General features: G+C 37.1%; 1 protein-coding gene across 1 annotated transcript in view; it reads right to left on the bottom strand.

Moving 5' to 3' along the window:
• Positions 1-17262, bottom strand: part of LOC115418697 (cadherin-2-like) — a 168001-nt gene that overhangs the window by 47162 nt on the left and 103577 nt on the right. Inside the window, exons 6-11 of the mRNA XM_030133247.1 lie at positions 14130-14274; positions 13609-13781; positions 8637-8774; positions 8108-8293; positions 4059-4312; positions 336-478 (exon numbers count right to left, since the gene is read on the bottom strand). Coding sequence (XP_029989107.1) covers positions 336-478; positions 4059-4312; positions 8108-8293; positions 8637-8774; positions 13609-13781; positions 14130-14274 — 1039 coding nt within the window. The remainder of the gene's footprint in view (positions 1-335; positions 479-4058; positions 4313-8107; positions 8294-8636; positions 8775-13608; positions 13782-14129; positions 14275-17262) is intronic.

Here is a 17262-nt window from a genome sequence, read left to right as displayed (position 1 = left end):
ACAGTTTGGAAAACCAGTGTGTAACAGGACACAAGTGAAACATATGGGTGCAGTATATTGTATTTTGAAGTCAAGATTGTACAGTTTGGTCCGACTATGTGACATCCTGGGTCATTCTAGTTAAGATTTCCAACTGGGAGGTCAGAAATTCCAAATTCCCAGTTCAAAAGGGTTCACACCAATACTCTGCAGAAGACAGAATACAGCACTGACTCTACAGTGAACCAAGCACTACAGCAATTATCGAAGAAACACCGAGGCACCGTGAACAGAATCCACCTCTGTATGCGAAAGGGAGGTTACTACAGGACACCAGAGCAGCCCTCATGTCTCACCGTTATCAGACGCCATGAAGGTAACATTGTAGAGGTTGTTCTTGACGTAGGGAGACTCTCTGTCAAGGATAGCGATGGTGGAAATGCGACCGTTAACCGGGTCAATCTCCAGCCAGTTGGCAGGGTCATACATCTTGGAGTACCTGGATTTAGACAGAGAGAGAGAGACTCCATGAGAAACCACCACAGAGAGGCTTCTTTATCTGCTTCCCTGGCTGCGGCCCAAATACTGTAGCTACAGGGAAGCTGATATATGGAGGCTGCAGCACTCTCACAAGGCAGCCACAAAACATTCATTTACATCCATCCTCACTGGAAATGATTTGAAAATTATACGAAAAATATTTTTGATGGTGAAAAGACGTTAAAAAATATCTCTCCTTATTTATTTTCCAGACTTGGAAACGTGCCCATTAACACAGTCAGGCTTAGCAAATCACGGTGACTTGCCAATAAAACGTATTTATCTGACAGAACCATCTGCAATGCTGCAACATTAGAGAAAACCATGCATCAAACGGCTAACACAAACAGAAAAAGCCTCCAACAAAAATGAGCCCAGGTGACCGAAAGCCTCCACGAACTGCGCATGAATAAGAAGAATTGTCAGTTTTGTATGTTTTTAATTGGTGAGATAAAGACTAGAAAAACACAGTTATGAATAAATGTACGAGCGGCACCAACAACAGAATACAAAGCAACAAAGAAGACAAATCACAAACCAAAAATGCTCTCCCTGGCCTGCTCTATAGTGCAAAATACACTATGCTTTATGTGTGTGAGTATGTGTGTGCGTGAGCTTGCATGTTTTTTTGTGAACACAGTGTGCGTCCACCATTGGCTGTTGCTAGGTTACAAAGACTTCAGCACTACATTTAGAAACAAATAGTGGGAAGTAAAAGAAAAGAATGGTGGGGACAAAAAGCAGCAGTCCTGCAGGCTTTCTGCGCTCTGGTTGGGTTGTGTTTGAGCTGTTAGCTCAGTGCTGCAGGATCTCTAAAGACATACGTTCACTTCTGACAAGATCTATTAAGGAAAATTAAAGAAAACAGCAGCAATCTTATCAGCTTTTATCTCAGAATGGCGCTGCGACAGAACAGAACAGCATGCTGTCCTCACTAACTGAGAAGGAAAACATTCACACTATTGCCAAAATTAAATCATGTTGAGATTATTCATCTGGGGCAAACCTCAACAAAGAAAAGGAAAAAAACAACAACCCAGTCTAGTTTTTGAGTCCAATATCGTATCGTCATATAAGGTCTTTATGGAATGTATTGTCTTCATATAATGCACAGGAAGTGAGCGATATATTCAGGGTTCCCACTCTTTCCCGGAAATTATTTTCTAGACATTTTCAGCCGCTACGGAGACAAGGTATCACGTTATACACTAATACATTTGCCCTCATTCTTTGGAAGTGTTCTTTTCTTCAGTTGTAACTTACATTTACCCAGATTGTTTCTATGTTTATTACTCAGACATTTGATGTGCAGTCTATGGCTATAATTTATCTGTGAAAAATAATTATGACAAATGTATCATAGAATAATGCAAACATTCCCACAGATTACAGCATAGCACTTCATTAACCTGACAAACTGGAGTTACAATGTTCAACTGGACAATTCCCAGCTCAACTTTCTCTTCTCTCTTAGTTTCTCTCCTGCACTTCCTCTAAAAATATTTGTATATTTTCAGTAAATCACTGAAAAACTATTTCCTTTGTTTCATCTCAGTTTAGGCAAACAAGGTCACAAGGCAGGGGTAGGATAAATAATTTTCCAGGATAACGTAACCATTTCCAGGACATTTTACCTTTTTTCTCATTTTCCTTATGTTTTCCATGACTGGAAAGTTGGTCAGTCAGGTTTTCCAGGACACGTAGGAACCCTGACGTTTCATTTCAGTGCAGTGAGTTTGAAATAATTAAAATTGCAAGCAATGACAGTGATTAAAAAGGTATTTTTTTCTAGAGTGAAACCTTTGCCTCTACTCTTTAGACCTCCTCTTTAGCTTTTTGCGGCAGACACATCCTGTGACATAACAACCATGTCCGATTGTTGTTCTCGTCCACTTAATTAATAACATCTTATTGAGTCATCATATTGACATTATTTGACCAGTTTTATACAAGATGAACAAAAACAACAGTAAGTCAAACATCCTGGATATATCGCTCCTTGCATTTTTAAATCCTCAGTGCAAGAAGGAGAGATACCGCAGGTCATTCCTCCCCACAGCCATCAGACTATAACAGTTAATAAAATAATAATAATAATAATAATAATAATAATAATAATAATAATAATAATAATAATAATAATAATGATAATAATAATACATTTTATTTGTAACACACTTTACATTTGACACCAAATCTCAAAGTGCACAATACAAAAAGAAAAACACAGAAACAGCAACAATATACAATAAAAAAGAAATAAAATCAGATGAAAGCAGTTCACAGTATACCCCCCAAATCACACCACGGACATGTGCAACCACAGTGTTAATATGTTAACTTGTTAATAATATTCCATTCTAATTTTAATTCAATTCTATATTTATATAAATATTCATATAAATACCAAGTTTCTTATTTTTCTCTTATATTTATTTTTCACACATTAGTGTTTTTTTTCTGCACTGGCTTATTGTATGTTGCTTCTGTTAACTGTTAAATTTCCCCATGGTGGGATGAATAAAGTCTTACCTTATTTATCTTATTTTATTGACTCCTGGGTCGATTTTTATGCACTTTTATTGGTTTGAATGCACTTATATATATATATATATATATATATATATATATATATATATATATATATATAGAGAGAGAGAGAGAGAGAGAGAGAGAGAGAGAGAGAGCAAGAGATAGATAGATAGATAGATAGATAGATAGATAGATAGATAGATAGATAGATGTACGTGGCTTTTTTAAATAGAATTAGGTGTTTTTTCTTGTATTTTTAATCTGACTCTGAATGACCGCACAAGAATTCCTATGTGTGTGTGTGTATGCACAAATGGTAAATAAACTTTAGAATCTCAATCTTTGAATCTTATCTTATTTTAATCCTTTTTTTTAATGGTAAATGGAGGTGAACGAAATTAGCAAATGTAGCCTCATACAAACACCATGTGGATATAAAGTATAGTAACATAAATGTGTTTATGAGTTATTCAACAAACACACTAAGTTTGACTTGTTGACATGATGTGATTTTTTTCCTGAGAAAATGTTTCAGGCACTACTTTGTCCTTTTAAAATACAAGATTAACACCTTCAGTTCAGTCTTCACAACCACGCAACCAGCTTTACTGTCAGAAAAAAAAAGTCCAGGTTCAACTTTGTCCTAGCTTTTTCATAAAATTAATTACAGTAAGCAAGAGAATAAATCTGAGCTCTGTATAAATAATTTTAAATTACAATGCTGGAGTCTAAGGTTGCAAAGAGTGATTCAGTTTCCTTTTACCATCTAACCTTGACAATGACAAACACTGACAATCAATACAGAAATCTTTAATTAAAGGTTTAAAAAATGAAGAGCATATACAGGTAGTCAAATGTTGTTTGTATGGAGACATTGTTATGTGTTGATTGAATTAAACATGTAATTTTGATGGTGGTTTTCTATTTCGACTTATGTCATGATATATAATTTTCTGCAGTAAAAATCCATGGAAGTGTTGGCCGCTAAGGTTCAGCGGCTATCTTACCGGACTGTTTGTCTCATGAAGCGGTCTGGATCCTGGGCAGTGAAGGTGGTGAGCAGTGAGCCGGCAGGCAGACCCTCCTCCAGTTTGATTGACTTGGGGTTGGGGCTGAATTCGGGGCTTTCGTTGATGTCTAGGATTCGAACAGACACGGTGGCGGTGGACTGGCGAGGCAGGTGGATGCCGCGGGCCAGTGGGACTTCATTCTCCGCCTCCACGGTCAGCATGAAAGAGCGAGTCAGTTCAAAATCTATGGGCTGGAGAAGGAAAGGTACAGGTGAACGGATGGTGAGACGTTAGTGGAAATAGTACCTTTTATTTATAGGGCATTTTTCAAAACATCTCACAAGGCTTTTACACATAAAACGTCTGAAAGAAAAAAAAGGTTTATTGTGGATATGTTGACTCAGACAGGATCTAATCTAAACCCGAAGTGATGAATGTGTTCATTATTGTGTGTAGATTGTTGGTGGATAAAAACCTGACCTGATTCTGACTTTTCTTTATTGGCTGGACAACAGATGTAATATAATAGCAAATAACAGCAACGGTTAAACCACAGTTGGTGATATTAGAAGAGAGGGGGTCAAGATGAGTGGAAAAAAGATTCTATGTGGAGTGTGGACCAGAAACAATCATCTAGGACTTCTCTGTGAATATTTGATGCTATACATTTTAACTGCTTAATGACAATGGCGTCCTGGTGGTGCATTGTAACTACGTCACAGAAAGAAACTTAAGTTCTAGTCCCAGCTGGACCATGCACTTTCTATACAGAGTTTGTATCTTCTCCTGATGCCATGTGGATTTCACCTGATATCAAGGATTACTAAATTCATTCTCCTTTCAGTGCCTTTGATCAAAGTGCTGGGAAAAATCTGGAGTTGGATTCCAGGAGCCTTGTACCACACCATGTACATGTGCAACCACAATGTAAATAATGTACATATGTAAATACCATTTCAATTTAATTCGAATTCTGTATTTATATAAATATTTATATAAATACCAAATGTCTTATTTTCCTTTGCATTTCACTCTCACTTGTGTTTTTTTTTCTACCTGTCTTTCTCTTTTACTGGTGCGTTGTATGTTGCTGTTGTCAACTGTGAAATTTCCCCATGGTGGGATCAATAAAATCTTGTCTTATCTTTTGTTAAGTGGTAGCACATTACTGTTTATTTGTGGTGTTGTGTGTGCTCAATGATTCAATATCTGTACAGTAACAATAAAAGTGAACTTCATTATTGACAAAAGATAAATAAAATGTTGTATTATGAGTCTAGACAAGATAATTGGCATTGGGGATAATTTCATATTTCCAGACAGAATAACCTCCCTGAAAAACATGAATAAAACCAAACATTACATTCCACCCACTTTTATTCACAGCCAAAATCATGGCGACATTAAGGACAACACAAAACATTTCAGTAGGCTGTGATTTTAGTAAAAAAAAACAAAAAACCACTCACTTAAGATAACTCTACATTTTCATGAGTTGATAATTGTATTTTCTAATATTCTTTTATCATCCAATATGGTACATTTTAATATCTGATATGTTTTTTGTGCATACAGTTGTTGGATCTAAGGTTCCGGGTTCCAAACTCACTTCTATGAAACTACAGTTATATCTTAACAAGACGTTTTTACCTCGAAAGCAGTGCTGGAAAACTTTTGTCTTTTGAACACAAGTTAACTCTGGTAGCTACTAAAGATGACAGGAAGCCAGTTGTGACATTTGGTTCAAACCACATGCAAATCTTTTGATCATGTCTGAATACTTTAATGCACTAAACTGTTGCAATATAATGAGGTAGACGAGGAAAAAAACAGATTGTGGACAGCATATTTTATAAAACTGAGTCTATAGCAAGAGATTCTATTTCAATTCTCCTCCTTTCATAACTCAGTCTCACAGAAAACATTGTGTCTTTCTCCCAAATTTATCAAATAAAATCTACCAGAAAAAAAGGTTCCTTTCTAAAGCAGAGTTTTTCATCATCCAGCCAAAAGAAATCAACATAAATGGAGGACGTTTTACACATACTACATCCACCTAGACAAGACAAGACAACACAACAAAAACTATCCCTTCTACTGATTTCTCTTTCTCTGGAGTGGCATTAAACAATGACTAATGACACTGGGATTTTTGTCTTTTGTTTAAATTCTACTTTCATAGATTAGACAGTAACTTTATGAGATCTACATGGCAATTTTTATTATATAATAATATCAAAACATATTTTGCCATAAATCTTCTGATCTCCTACTTTGATCACAAAATAAACTGTTATGGAAAATTAATGCGCATATAATGAAATTCCTAGAAAAATTACACTGTTAGTAAAAAAAGGATTTAAACTCATTAGTCCAAGGCTATTCATGTGAAATACCCCAATTAAATATCTTTTTAATAAGTATGAGAAATCATTACAAGTCTTTTCCAAAGTTGAAGCATCTGACATTCATCTCTGATGTTTGAGGGGATAAGTCTTTCTCTATATTATGGTTTGAAACCCTAGTGATCATGGTTTGATTGATTCGTTGAGTGATTTATTCCGAACATGCAATGAAATTTAACAGATACGTGAACAAGTAAAACATAAAAAATAATACAAAAATCAACAATTAAGAGAATCTTTGAAAGAAGAACAGCACCATAGTTTCATTTGCACGCCCGAAAAGGAAGGAAGTGCAACTTACTTAATCCTACCATTTCTCCATAAAATATGAATAATATATATTTGTCTCCCTCTTCCTTTTACATTACTCTTTTATATTTATTCACACACATACACGCACATCCGCATACACACACATATATTTATACATATACAGACATCATGGGGCGCCGATAAGGGAGGGTAAACATGACAAATTCGTGGGGCCCAGTGTTTGTGTGTATGTGTGTGTGTGTGTGTGGGGGGGGGGGGCATAGAGCACTGGAGGGGGCCCAGTGGATATAGAAGTTGTGAAAATTTCGTGTCAGATCTGCCATAGAAGAGAGGTGTAGAAGTCGGGAGGCGAACGGTGAATGAATGTTAAGTTTTGTTTTCACAGTATAATAAGTGACGTTGTTTATGGAGCGCACCCCCACATACAACCCCCCCCAATCCTGATAGATTGAGAAGATAGGCAATTTATGTAGGGTCCACAACAATTATGCTTTCATGGGACCCATAATTGGTAGCGGCGCCCCTGCATACATCATATAAGTACACATACACACATACTCATATAGTCTTTTACCATCGCATTTCTTAATTGTGCTGGGAGAAAATAAATAAATAATAAATAATAAATAACTCAAAGAAAGCAATATCATGGTAATGCCCTGTCCAGTTTTTCTGATTGTTACTGTATTTCAGCTGATATAGAAACTCTGAGTGGGGTGAGAGGGTTAGAACTCCGACAAAAACTACAAATATCTCTAGAAGTATTCGTATATAGTGCATTTTCCACATTTACTGAGATGCACTAATCAGTCGTTGATCAGAATTGGACTGTTTTCAGTTTGTTCGGCCATGACCGGTCGATAAACCTCAGAAAGAAACATCAAACACACATAACTGTCGGAGTAAAGGCTCTTCACTCACAATTTCTATGTGAATTGGCACTGTCATATACAATACCAGGCAGCTAAACTGGGCTATGAGTAATCATTCATATGCTTCTTAGATAACATGAAACATACTGCAATTTATTTCTGGCTGGAATATGGAAAAGCTCAGTGCTTTATTTTGATATTATGAATGACAGCGAGTCCTGTAACCTAGTATAGTAAGAGAGAAAATTGTACTGTAAAATATAATGCATTGGACTCAGCAGGTCAGAATTTAAAACACTGAAACTGGCCGAGAAAACTGCAACTGGAGCATCTTTCTACACATGCATTATAAACCTCCCTCTATTAAATCTTGCTGACTATTTCAGAGATTAATAAATGGTTGGTTGCCTCAAAAAAAAAAAAAAATGAATAAGAGTGTTTATTTTAAGTATTTGCTTGCATATGTGTTCACTTTCTGTTATCTACTCATGCCCACCTTGACCACAGTCAGCAGGCCCTCATTGGTAGTAGGATCAGTGGGGATGGAAAAGCGTCCAGTGGGATCTCCTGCTATGATGCGGTACACAGCGCTCCAGGCTGCAGTGTGAGGCTGGTCTTTATCAGTCACAGTCAGGTTAGCAACGATCACATTCACCCTGTTCTCGTGGACCTCACCGTAGAACTGACAGAGACAGACACAAGAACAGGCAGCATTTTAGCGTCAATACGTCACCGAAAAAATAACAGCAATTCATTAACAGAGATGTGTGTCGAGGATCGTCTCAGCGTTACTGCCTCTCAAAATAAAGATCACATTTCCCACGTACAACTGCTGCTTCCTGTCCAACTTGTTAGACTTTACAGAGGGAGATAAACATACTGGACGTTTCATTGGCTTTTCACTCCTCCGCCATCTGCCGCTGCCAATAAAACCTCTTAGAGCTTTAGTGCTGTTTAGAGAACAGTGCCTCGCCCCTGTCTGCTGTTTTAGAGTCGTTTGGTTTCTTTAGTGCGTGCGGACATACTGTGTCTGTTGTGAATTCAGGTGGATTGTCATTGACGTCGGTGATCCTGATGACAGTCGTGGCTGTGTTGGACAGCCCATAAGTCGGGTTTCCCTCCATATCTGTGGCCTGGATGATCAGGGTATACTGGGTGACTTTCTGCAAACACAAACAGAAACATAATATTACTCAACCTTTCAAAACATCTCATATTTTCTTGGAACCTTAATCATAAGTGGAGTTTCATTGGATTAAGTAACAGGGATTTGCTTTTAGCAGACAGCTGACAATGCATGTATTATGCTGCATTCCAAAGTGCTGGGAGATGGGAAGTTTCTGACGTCCAACTCGGTAAAATGCATTGGAATGCTTGTCCAAGCCGGAGGTCCTTGTTGCAAAGTGAGGCCAGATAGAAGTGCCCTGACCTCACCATGAACTACAATGTGACGTCAACACAACAATGGTGGCACACTGTGTGCAAGTTCGCAATGAAAAAAACTTCACAATGTATAATTACACTGCAAAAATCAAAATCTTAATCACATGGAGATCGCAAATCTAACCTCCTATGTGCTTTGTTACTGAAGAGGCATTTTGACTGTCGACACTAGAGTGTTCTCATACAAGATGGAAGAAGCAAAATGACGAATGAGGTACACTGCAAAAATCAAAATCTTACCAATGGTATTTTTCTCATTTCTTGTCAGAATATCTCGTCACACTTAAAATAAGACATAATGACCTAAAGAGCAACTTTTCAGTGAGATATAAGTACTTATTTTTAGACAATAGATCTTGAAAATTTTATTTCAAGAAATTTTACCAAAATAATTTTCACTTGTTTCATTGGCAGATTTATTTTGCTTGAATTAAGAAAAAAAAAAAATCTTGAATTAATCTTAAAAAATCTATGTGCTATAGGAGCTTAGATTTGCGATCTCCATGTGTCTTGTTTATGTTAAACATGGATCACCTGGAATACTTCGAGGTGGGATGTGGTAAACTCCAAGTAAGATATATTCTACCTCCCAGCACTCTGGAATGCAGCATTAGACCACAAGTCAGACGACATGAAGAAGACTTCAAAAACACTACTTAACCTTCAACAGTTCATACATGGCTCAAAATAACCCTAATTTTAACTCTACATGATGATCTGCTGAATGTCAAGAGGTTTTAATCTAAAATCATATTGAGTAAAAGGCCTCATTTACAATATAATAAAAAGAGTTGAAATCTTAAAAGACTAGTGGAGATCAAAACAACAAGCCATTTTTCCAAGGTCAGCCAAATCAGACAGTTCTTGCAATATAATGAAATAATTTGAGTGTGCTCTGTGGTGCCGCATGTTAAAGTATAACAATGCAGAAATATAATGGGGTAAAAGACTGACAACTTCCTTATAAAGTGTCTGTCATGTCTTAAAAGATCCCTTAAATCCCAGGATTTAATAGTGGAATGTAAAGCATCAGATACAAAGAAGACAATGTCATCAGCATATATATATATATGCACATTATACCATATTACACCCTGTTACAGCGGACACATAAGAAACCTTTTTGCAATTTTCACAAACTCAGATTTAACATTTATATCTCCACATTACGACCTGTCCTTTAATGAAACAATGGAGCTGTTTCATCAAATCAAATACTAATTAATTTATCACTGGTAGTTTCAAATGTCTTCAAGTTTGATAAAACGATCTGCGATGTGTTTCTACCAATGAAACATATCATACCAAGCAATTATTGTGCTGTCTTTTGTCACTATAATCCAATGGTAGGCCATATCTTTTGAGGTCACATATTCTATCACCTTAAATCTTTGGAAACAGATAAAACAGGTACTTTCTTTTTCACATGTCACAAAACATTTGTGGGTGTTAAAGCAGTGCAATTTAATTGTTGGGTAGATATGACATTTGTATCAAAATTAATTCTTGTAACAAAGATCATATTAAGATATAAATCTAATTAAAGTCATTTGGCACTTTCAGGAGGTCTTTCTGTCAAAACACCATTAAAGCTGGTGACTCAATCGGTATTGCTCAATAGAACTTAGAGAGCTAATGACTACATTCAATAAAAGTTTTGCACATTTCCCTCACACAATTTAATTACCTTTTTAAGACCTCAAAACGAGAAATATCATTTAAATGCATGAAAGGGATTTCTTTCAGCTTATGACAAGCAGAAATATATACTTATTCAGTCTGTCCAAGGGCACATTAAATGACTCTCCATCTGAAATTAAAAATACATTAAAGATACAAGGATCATTGACTATAGTTTTAACTAGAAGTAGGAAAAGTTGTATTATTACTGTAATCCTAAATCCCGGATGGGTGGTGGGTTGTGGTCTGGTATGTACCAATGATCAATGACAACATCATCTGCAGTTCCATTGTTTTGCTTGGTAAACGTTGTCATTTATTTTCCTCTCTTCTCATTTTCTAACTTTTCTCTGCTTACAGGAGTTAACTATGACACAGAAAAGCCACTAAACATACCTTAAAAAACCTCATTCCTGTTCATTTAGTCTTGGCCCCAGAAACAACAGTCTGCAACAGGCAAATGGGTGTTTATGTCCACTTTCTTGCTTGTTTTACACATTTTTTAGTGTGTCATATGACAATGACTCCATTACTTTTTCAGCACAAACTATGTGAACTCCAAAATTAACTATAATATGTAACTTTTAGGCTAATATGTTGTTAACCTAACAAGCTAGAAAAGTAGAATTTCTGCTGTGACACCGTTTTTCAGTACAATAGAATATTATAATCACTGGTTTCTTTTAAATTCAGTTTTATGTTAAAGTTTAGATTCTCTGGATACTGTACAGCAGTGAGCCTGCCAGTTTTCTATCTGCTCCACAGATTATTAATACCTTTAGAAAGTGTGAAAAAGAAGAAAATGTATTTAGAGGATGTAGCAATTTGTCTTCCCATACTGCAGCGACTCTAAAATCAGTTGAGATGGAAATTATTATTATATTGAGGAGAGAAGTAGATGCTAAAGATATTATAAATACATTTGTCAGGTTATTATCAGAGAGCAGCCAATACAACTCCCTGCAAGCATTTTTCACCAAACAGGACACAGAAATACAGTGTCAAAAGCAGTTAAACATTTCCTCTCACTAAGGAATGCTTTTTGGAGCATATGTCTGGAACTTCAAAGTTTTCCCATCACTCCTCAGTGAACAGCGTCCTTGGTGAAGATCTGAGAGCATTTTCTATTTAGGCCTAAGTACCATCCTATCATTATATTCCCTCATGTTCCCCTCAGTTTCTGCTTAAAAACATTTAGGCCCTTGGACAAGGGTAGTTGAAGACCCTTGTTTGTTTCCAGTTGTATGTACGTGATTGCTCATAGTCTTTCTATTTTCAAAATTAGGCAGTCCAGTAAATAATATTTAATAGAATTGAAAATGAAAAGTGGGAAAACTCATTCTGCATCTTGAAAACTAGTTTTACCATATCATTTAAACTTAGCATCAATTTGTAAGCTTTTTTTTTTCAGAGCTAACACGTAACCCATGTCCATCCACTTAATAATAAAAATAATGATTAGATTTCTATAGTGCTTTTCAAGGTACCCAAAGCGCTTTTACATTATTGATCCATTATTCATTCACTCTCACATTCTGGTGATGGTAAACTGACCGAAGCGTGGCTGCCAATTCGCGCCAACCGGCCACTCTGACCACCACCAAACATTCACCAGTGTGAGTGCAAGTGAAGTGTCTTGCCCAAGGATGTAAGAGACTGAATAGGACAGAGCGGGATTTGAACTGCCAACCCTTCGGCTATTGGACAACCCATTGTACCTCCTGAGCCATGGCCAACCCTGACTGATTTAATGCATAAAGACCCAAAAAGCAACTGTCAACCAAAACCATCTTCTGACCTAAACTGTTTAATCCCTGTTGATCCATTAATCCTATCCATACATGTAAATAATTGGTGTAAAATACAGTTTGTCATCTTTTCATGGTCATCAGATATGACCCATGTGGGCGTTTAGAGGCTCCATAATTACCATGGAAACATCGTCATCTTCTACAACACTGATTCACCAGTAAAACCCATGGAATTGGATCACAAACAGTGGATGGAGACACTGGGTTTATGTTCAGTTAATGACAAATTTTGTTGAAAAAGTCATATTTTCTTCATTTTTCTCTGTGTCTGATATGATGACAATCAACTTTAAGCTGAGCTTTTATGAACATACATGATCAGTAAATTAACGATGGGAAAATACCTGATTTTCATTGACAAAGCACAAAATACAGAGGATAATATTATAATTAATGGTGGTAAATCACTTCAGAAAGGATAAATAGAGAAAAAATCATTTAGGTACTGCCCTAAAAGTAGCACTGGGTTTTTATGGGTTAATTCAGTATACCACTTGTTTAGTTTTGTCATCTGTGAAACACTGAACTGCACAAACTTATACAAAGGTACTAAACAAAGTAAGTTTGACTGAGTAATGAACATATTTTGGCCAGGACATCACAACAACAGAGCAAAATCCATCTGCTAATTAAAACAGCTAGTACTTGAAATTCTGCGAAAAAGCTTGTACATGAACCTTGGCTTGATGATGTTGTTAAAGAAAAAAAAGCCCATAATGACCCTTTTACAATTAGTGAGAACCATATTTGATGAAAGTACGTAATGTGTTTAATGTGTTGAGTCTTTCGTCTTACTGCTCGAAAAAGATTAATCTCCTTGGCATGCAGCAAATGCATGCATAGTTTTGGACAGTATATGGCGTTTTAACTATTGGCTGCAGGATGCTGTGACCTAAGAACAGAAACCAAATCTTTTCTCTGACGTAAGAACATTAGTCAAAAAAAGCTACAAGCTGTCTTTCCTCTGCAGGGGACACTGGAGGCGAGACAGACACTCAGAGCAGCTGCTCCATATGGGTTTGAAGATGAGCCTTACAAAATGTCCAACCAAACACACACACACCTCCCGATCAAGTCCTGCTGCCACCGTGATGATGTCACCCGTTTTGTTGTTAATGGTGAACATGTTGGAGGAGGGGCTCTGGGGATTCTGGGAAAGGATCTTGTAACGCAGCATCCCATTGGCTGTTTTTGGATCATCCTTGTCCACCGCTGTCACTGTCATGACAAAGGATCCTGCAGGGGAAACACAGCAGCACAAGTCAGTGCAGATATATCAGTGAAACGAGGATTAAATCGCCCAGTTAGGAAGTTAGAAATGTGTGTGGGTGGACATGGACGTCTTTTGTTATAGGGATATTTAGAGCCACTTGTAGAAACCTAAACCTAATCCTTCCTTAGGGGAAGGGGGGGGGATGCAGGTCTGCATGATGTGACTCATTAAACTTATGGGGTAAGAACTGTTTGAAGGATAGTGTGTGTGTGTGTGTGTGTGTGTGTGTGTGTGTGTGTGTGTGGGTGTGTGTGTGTGTGTGTGTGTGTGTGTGTGTGTGTGCATGCGTGTGCGTGTGCATGTGCATGTACCTGGCTTGGATCCTTCAGGCACAGAGCCGTTAAAGATGGTGTGTGTGAACTCTGGTCTGTTGTCGTTCTGGTCAATGACATTGATGACAATGTCGATTGGGTTTTCCACCTGATTCCCATTCAGGTCCACAGCGTGTGCTCGCAACTGTGGACAAACACAAATACACACAACCAGAATTTGTGTTAGCGCAGGTGGGTCCTAGTTGTTGGGATGTACTACTTACTTAAGTATTCTTTCAACCTGTGTTAGAGTTAGCATGCTAACAGATTTATGGGTGAATGAAGGTCATTAGTCGCTTTTCCACTGACCCTCAAATTATGCGAATATAATTTGTACATAAAAATTTGCCTAATGGGAAACGACAATTTCGCTAAAACTCTTGTTTTTGATGAAAAGTTTTTGCACTGGCAAGAGGCATTTTTTTGGGTGTAGTGAAATTGTTAGATAATGCAAAACTGCAATGGAAAGACCTTTTTCCGCAACTAGAGTCACATGAATAAAAAAAAAAAAAAAGAAGAGGATGTTGACGGATGTTACAACAAGCAAAGAAGAAGAGTTTTAAAAGAAACATGGCGTGGTATGTATGGATACACCAGGAAACTGAATCATTTTTTAATTTATTATGGGATAGAGGAGTAATATATAACAAGAAAAAGCACTCGGAGAGCACAGACCACCGCCAAGAGAGACCTGTGCCCCCCCTCCCCTCCGATCACCACCAAAATTGAATAATTTCTTCCTTGTGCCAGTATCAACATTTCCTGAAAATTTCATGAAAATCCGTCCATAACTTTTTGAGATATCCTGCTAACAAACAAACATGTAAACACACAAACAAACATGCAAACACACAAAGCAAAGCGATCACAATACTTCCTGGTGGAGGTAATAATGAATATATGTGTAAGTCAACACGATATTTATGTTCGTCACCATGTTTATGGAATGACTTCTCGTGTCATCTCGCGATAATAAATAAACAAATCATCGCATTTGTGATTTAATGGAAAACCGACATTACACAGTCCTGTTTTTTTAGACATTTAGTAAATATAAAGTTTTGCACTGATGTCCAATGGAAAAGCCACAAGTGAGACCTTTCATGACTGTTACTTGGGCTGAAAATACAAGACTCAAAAAATACTTGAATGTCTCTCCTTCAAGTTAAAGGTTTTTGTTTTTGTTTCTTTTATGATCACTTATTTTATTCTTTGAGTTCCACTGTACAGAATGATGTGTGTGTAGAGTTTGATAGTTTGAGGACCTTCAGACATTTCTTTGATATGGATAAACTATTTGTCAGTGCTTACAAACATCTGATTCTAAGGGGTGGATCTCTTTGGAGTTAAAAAGTGACAGCGGACCTTACACAAAGTTTTCACTGGGCCCCATGAATTTGTTATGTTTACCCCCCCTTACCAGCACCCCAGAGTAGTAGCACAAAAACAAACTCAATGCATATGTTTATGACAAAAAAGCTAATCTGTGCATAGTGTTGTAGGAAACACTCATGGTAGATAGAGTTAAAAGTATTTTAAAAATAGGTGAAACTCTTTATCCATCTGTTTTCTAAACTGCTTAGTCCTTGTGAAAGTCATTTTGAACTGGGGCCTTTCCTGGTTACCAACAGGTGAATGCGGAGTACAACACGAACGCATCACCTGTTCATCACAGGAAAGTCTTGATTTAGCTTTCTTTTAGTTTGATATTTAAGTTCTAGGGGGCGGTTGTGCTTTGGAGATTGGTCATCTACCTGTGATTGGTTGAAACTCCCTGCAGAGTATATGTTATGGCTGTGAAACAGTAAGAATCTGGAAATATACATATTATGATACAGCGGTTACAATTCAGTTTAGAGGTGAAATAAAGGGTCGTCAAGTGTTCAACTACAAAGCCAATGATTACAAATCAAGTCTAATTATACCATTCCATGAACACAGTCTTTTGTATTTAAGTAATATAATGAATGGGCACTTGAGCTGAAATGTGGAAAAACAGAGTGGTTATGAACCATGAATAGAGTGTGCCCCCAGCAGTGGCCATTAGTATTAGCTTTCAGATCAGTTTAAATATGGAATAGTGTATTAATAGAAGCTACTGAAGAAATGCAGCCTCTATATAAATAAACACACATTTAAGAACACACTTCCGATGCTGATATATCCTCAGTGTACACAGCGTCACTTTGAAAACCAACAATCTGCTGTGTTTTATAACTGTCTTTGATGTTCCCAATTAAAACAGCAGACGTAAGAGATTTCTGTATTTAGCATAAAATGGTCAAAGCTGCTGAATATAGGTATTGATTGGTCCAATAAGTCATTCCTTTACAGCCTATGTAGCATCTGTATGAGGCTCTCAGAGAGCCAAAACCTCCCTCATGAATAAACATGCTGGCCAATCCCAGCTTCTAGCTCTGACAACTACATCCAATCACATGAATATTCATCAGACGGCTTAAATGCAAATCACCCTGCTGCGACTCCAGATTTCCACTCCCCTGTGTGAGCTGTGTGTGTGCATGCCTACAGATCAAAAAGGTTAGACTGTGCTCTCTGAGGTGTATGTGACTGTATTAGATATAGTAAGCAAACACCAAGAGCATTTTTTTTAAAGAAATTTCTTCTTCATCTATGTGCTTAAGAGAGAATATATCCAGGAGAGGGTGACAGTGAAGATGAAAATATAAACAAGAGGATAACATATTGCCCAGGAGGAGATTGGGAAAGGAATTACAAATGAAGCAGGAAGTGAATCATCTGAACTCTCCTTCAGTCTCTTCTTGGAAAAACATTGAAAGTGTTATACTTAGTTTTGTAATCTAAATCTTTTAATTTGACTGGATGTAATTCGCAACCAACATCATATTGTATCCTCAGCTTTCCTGCTGTTAGAAAGTTTAGTTAAAGGCATAAAGTTGGGCAGCTTTTACAGTTAAAAACAAACAGTCATTACTCAGTGTCACTGTGTGGGGAGCTGCATTATAACTCAGAACTGAGAGTGAAGTGGGAGGTCACACCTTAGAGGGCCATTTTCCCACACAAGGAGTTGGAAAACAAAAGGTAAGTCAATATCAGGTCTAACTGACTCACACAATCACTAGCAATTTAGTCGATTCTAATCTATTACGAG

Source organism: Sphaeramia orbicularis, chromosome 4, assembly GCF_902148855.1.
Source record: "Sphaeramia orbicularis chromosome 4, fSphaOr1.1, whole genome shotgun sequence".
Lineage (NCBI taxonomy): Eukaryota > Metazoa > Chordata > Actinopteri > Kurtiformes > Apogonidae > Sphaeramia > Sphaeramia orbicularis.
The sequence above is the reverse complement of the archived record's forward strand: the minus strand, read 5'-3'. Positions and strand labels throughout refer to the sequence as shown.